This window comes from Sprattus sprattus (assembly GCF_963457725.1).
Source record: "Sprattus sprattus genome assembly, chromosome: 18".
Classification (NCBI taxonomy): domain Eukaryota; kingdom Metazoa; phylum Chordata; class Actinopteri; order Clupeiformes; family Clupeidae; genus Sprattus; species Sprattus sprattus.
The window spans coordinates 28579849-28584848 of record NC_137916.1 but is presented as its reverse complement, the minus strand read 5'-3'; the positions used below and the strand labels follow the sequence as shown (position 1 = coordinate 28584848).

Below are 5000 nucleotides of genomic sequence, written 5' to 3'. Positions count from 1 at the left end.
CCACACATTTAGTTTCACTTTTGCTAACGTTGCACTGTATGGCATACGGCTTTGGTAGAAATCTCACTGAGTGCCCTTCTTGTATTGACAGTGCTGTTTTCTCAAATGAATAGCACCATCGTATTCATTGCGATAGTGCTGTTTCCCAATTAGCCCTTAATGCAGAGCTCTTGCACTGCATAATTTCCGGGCCTTGCTAATGGACCAAGAATTGGCAAGAGCTCTTGTTCTTTGAAAATGAAGGCATTTAAAGCCGCTATTAATAGTTTCATAAACAGACATTGGCAGCTCTTCCAGTTCGGCATTGGACCAAACTTGTCTTGTTTGCCATCTCCTTTACCTGTTTAATTCCACACTCTCTGTCTGGTGAATCATGGGAGATGAAGTGTGCATATTTGTATTCAGAGTTGTTTGTTTGCAAATAGACTTGTTATGTGGTTGGACTTGTTTGTGGTAGGACTTGTTTGTGGTATTGTCATTGTTTTATTATTATTGTCATTGACCATTGTGTTGAATATCTACCCTCTTACTGGGTTTGTTTAACGAAATGAGTCCGACACGTTGCCCGCATATTGGCACACGTTTGTAGCCAGGCTGAAGATCGTAGGCTAATAAAAAAGACAACATGATGACTTGCACAGTCTGTTTTTAAGCTGTTCCTCTGGAATGCCATTCAGTCAGTGAAAAAAAAAAAATTAAATCCAGAAGGCAAAAGGCTTCAAATGAATTGTGGATTATTTTGGCAGGTCCACCATTTTCCCTTGATCTGCTATCACACAAGAACGGACAGCCCTTTGTTCATAGCTCACTGCCGGTGAACATGGTGGACAACCAAAACATGATGTCGTAATATAGGGCTCCTTGTTGGGGCTAAGCCTGCGGGAACTGAGCTGAATGTTTTAGGAGCCATTTCCTTCTTTGCCCCCCAATAACCCACATAGAAATCTTACAAAGTGCAAATGTAAAACATCTGCCTTTGCTCAGCAGTAATAATGGCTGCCGGTCTCTCCATGGGAGCTGTTAAATCAGCAGAAACAGAAACAGGAAAAGGAGGGGAGCTGATGTAAAACATTCTCTAGTCTACCCTCCTTCGTCCCAGATATTTCTCTAGGCTTGTCCTGCTGCGGACCAAGCACTGTGTGATCTCTCTTTCCCCAAAAGTCCACTGCCCAAGTGCCAGTGACATTCAATGAACGCTTGAGTCACTTAGTGAGGCCCAGCCTGCATTGGTTAGGACAGGGCCATGGGGGCAGCACCCAATAAGATTGACTGAGTCACTTAGTCAGGCTCAGACTGCATTGGTCAGGACAGGGCCATGGGGCAGGGCCAATAAGATCTATCATCTTAAATGATGCATGGCGTCATTAGATGCCTGTGTGCTTATTCATTCCCTAGCAAGAGGAGAGAACTATTCATTCTCTCTCTCTCTCTCTCTCTCTCTCTCTCTCTCTCTCTCTCTCTCTCTCTCTCTCTCTCTCTCTCTCTCTCTCTCTCTCTCTCTCTCTCTCTCTCTATCTCTATCTCTCTTATTCATTCATTCCTTAGCCAGAAGAGAGAACTATTCGTTTTCATTATAGGGTCAGTAGGTTACGGACATGCCACACACTTTGCTCAAAGCAGCCATAACAAAGAGGCCAAAAGGCCTTGGCTTCAGCCCTCCATGCCTTCCTTTGTGTTGTCAGACTGCATGGGACATGCACACATGCATTTTCTTCATAACTGGAGTCATGTGAAACACAGCCCCCCACCCCCCCCACCCCCTTTTTTTGGGTGAGGGGGGGGGGGCCGGTTGATATCTAAACCCAGTGCTCTCCAAAGACTAATAAAGCCTCTGGGGTCTGGGCTTTTAAGCAGACACAATAGCCCCCCCCCCCCCCGACCTGCCTATGCTCACAGTGCAAGAGCTTGACGGACAGCTTGGCAGCTGTTGAAAGGCACAGGGTGGAACTATTAGTGATGTGTGTGTTTTTTTTTTGGGTGGTTTTCAAACGCTCCGCAGGAAACATGAGTTCAGAGAGTCCGTCGGGATTAGGCTCTAATGGATTGTTACCGACCGCCATTCCTCATCTCGGTTGCATCTGCAGTGTGTCTGGGCGGGAGCGAGACGCCCCTGTCGGTGCCGGTCAGGAGCCTGTGCAGTACTAGACAGCAGAGATTTGCAGGACTAAAACTGCTTAACTATTTTTAAAGCGAAATCCCTTGAGTGACAGGAGCTTGGCCTCTCGCTACTGGCTAAAAATAGAAAACAGCCACACCCCCATTGACCCTTCACTCTGACACACCTGTGTGTATGTCTGGAGTCATTTTTTGTGTCTAAACACACATTTGTTCACACAGATCGCAACAAGTAAATATATAGATGCACAACAGCATTGGCAAGGTAACATTTTCGGAAGTTACTATCCCTTCCGTGTGTTGTCCTGGTGTTTGAGGACAGACGTGCGGTGCTTGTGAGGGAACAGATGGGTTGCAAATCGAGAACTGTCCGGTGGTGAACCTTGGAAACGAGGCCAGTGGATCAGACGCAAAGTGAGATTAATCATGTGTGAAGGCAGGCACGGCTGCCGCCACTCTGCTAGATTGGGTGTGTGTGAGAGTGTGTGTGCTAGATTGGGTGGGTGTGGATTGGTAGTAATGGTGAATTGCAGCACGGAGGTGTTTATTCAGTGATGGTCATCTCTCCTCTTTTTGAGCCTGAAATTGAGTGCAACATTACGTTGATCTCATATGAAATAAATTCTTAACGGTTAAGCATATTTGTTTGCTGTCAGCTTTGAAAGCTGAATCTCAGAGCCTTTAAAAGCTTCTTCTCAGTCAGGCTCAGTCTATCTGATTTGTGTTGTAGGGCAAATAAATAAACATAAGTCAATGCATCCTGAATTTCTTGAACCATTGGTATTTAGTGGCAACATTGCAGGCCAAAAACCCAATTCCAACACTCAGTACATCACCGTTTTCCTAGATCTCCCCTCTACTCCTGTCTTGTCAAATCTGTCCTGTTGTATGATGACCAAGTACATCCTACAGGATGATTTTTGCTACCAATTACCTGACCCGATTGGCTTTTTTGCAATACCATAACCTTAATGTTATGTAATGTCTTGTCTGTATGTTCTACTTAGTACTAGGAAATGTTTATCTGTTGTGCCTGTGCACTTTATACGTTTCACCGTGGGAGGGTGGGTAACGTTCTATCGATTACTTTGTATGTCTTGACATGTGAAGTAATTGACAATAAAGCATGATCTCTCCTGTGCTTGTATGATGGGATGATGATGGCGTCATGATCTCTCCTGTGCTTGTATGATGGGATGATGATGGCGTCATGATCTCTCCTGTGCTTGTATGATGGGATGATGATGGTGGCGTCATGATCTCTCCTGTGCTTGTATGATGGGATCATGATGGCGTCATGATCTCTCCTGTGCTTGTATGATGGGATGATGGCGGCGTCATGATCCCTCCTGTGCTTGTATGATGGGATGATGGCGGTGTCATGATCTCTCCTGTGTTTGTATGATGGCGGTGTCATGATCTCTCCTGTGTTTGTATGATGGCGGTGTCATGATCTCTCCTGTGCTTGTATGATGGCGGTGTCATGATCTCTCCTGTGTTGTCCCCCCCCTCAGGCCATCCTATTGGTGGGGGCTGTGGCGCTGGCCTGCCTGGCGGTGGACCTCCTGTTCCTGCTGTTCTACTCGCTGTGGCTGTGCTGCCGCTGCAAGAAGAGCGACGAGACCTCCAGCGCCGACTGCTGCTGCACCGCCTGGTGCGTCATCATCGCCACGCTCGTCTGCAGGTGAGTCTGGAACACACACACACACACACACACACTCTCACTCTCACACACGTGTCATCATCGCCACGCTCGTCTGCAGGTGTGTGTGTGTGTGTGTGTGTGTGTGTGTGTGTGTGCGTGTGTGTGTGCGTGTGCGTGTGCGTGTGTGTGTGTGTCTCTCATCACGCTCATCTGCAGGTGAGTTTGGAAGGAGTTTTATAAAATATCGATATCAAATATTTATATTATCTTGAGCAACACTGCCAAAGGGTGAAATACAGTGGACTTGACTGCCAAGGAAGAACAGCTATTATGGTGTAATAAAGTAAGTAGAGTGACGTCGTTGTGTTGAGGTTAATGTTTCCGTCACTCCAGCTACCAACTCATCTGGACTTACTTTGTGGCGTGGCAGACAGTGATCTCAGCGTTTAGTCAACAGTGCTCGAGACCTTAATGTGAAACGAGACCGATCTCTCTGTGGTCAGAGGCAGAACTGTCAGATCCATAAAGTCAGTTGGTAACTGGCCCTCATTATATCTTTGTAGTACACTTTGTTATTTTTGCCAAGACCTGCAGCTGGATTGACCCTGTCAGTCACAGCTGCTAGCTAATGGAGCGGTGCCATTGGTCGAGTTTCCCTGGGTTTTTATAACTGTCAGCTGAAATCACTGTCAGTCTTAGACAAAGTACTTCTGCAGGCTTCATCTCAGTTATTCACAGTTAATTCCACAAGGATGATGAAGCATATTTTCCCCGGCTTTTATTGTAAGTATTTCGACAAGTTAGTCCATTCAGGAAGCGTAAATGTCCATTTTGCAAGATCTTCCTGTAAACTGGTTCACAGCGGTGGCCTGGAATCATGAAGTGATCTGGCAATGTGCGGTGTGACAGGTGATGACCTCCAAACCCCTCATTGAACAGCTGCGTTTTGTGGGTTGGCTTGGAGGCTGCTCTGTCTGTCGGGGAGAATTTACGATATGTTTACCCCAAGCGGGACAGCTTTCATCAGTCAGCAGCGGGGCCAGTGTACACACACACACACACACACACACACACACACACACACACACACACACACACACACACACACACACACACACACACACCTGCAGTTTGCAGTATCAGTCACACACAAGCACACATACACACACAACACACACACACACACACACACACACACCTGCAGTTTGCAGTATCAGTCACACACAAGCACACATACACA

The 5000-nt window shown here is 46.5% G+C and overlaps 1 protein-coding gene across 1 annotated transcript in view; it reads left to right on the top strand.

Annotated features, from left to right (window-relative positions):
* The window catches only part of ttyh3a (tweety family member 3a), a 67137-nt gene that overhangs the window by 10635 nt on the left and 51502 nt on the right, over nt 1-5000 (top strand). Inside the window, 1 exon segment of the mRNA XM_080856998.1 lies at nt 3630-3799. Within this exon segment, the coding sequence (XP_080713124.1) occupies nt 3630-3799 (170 nt within the window).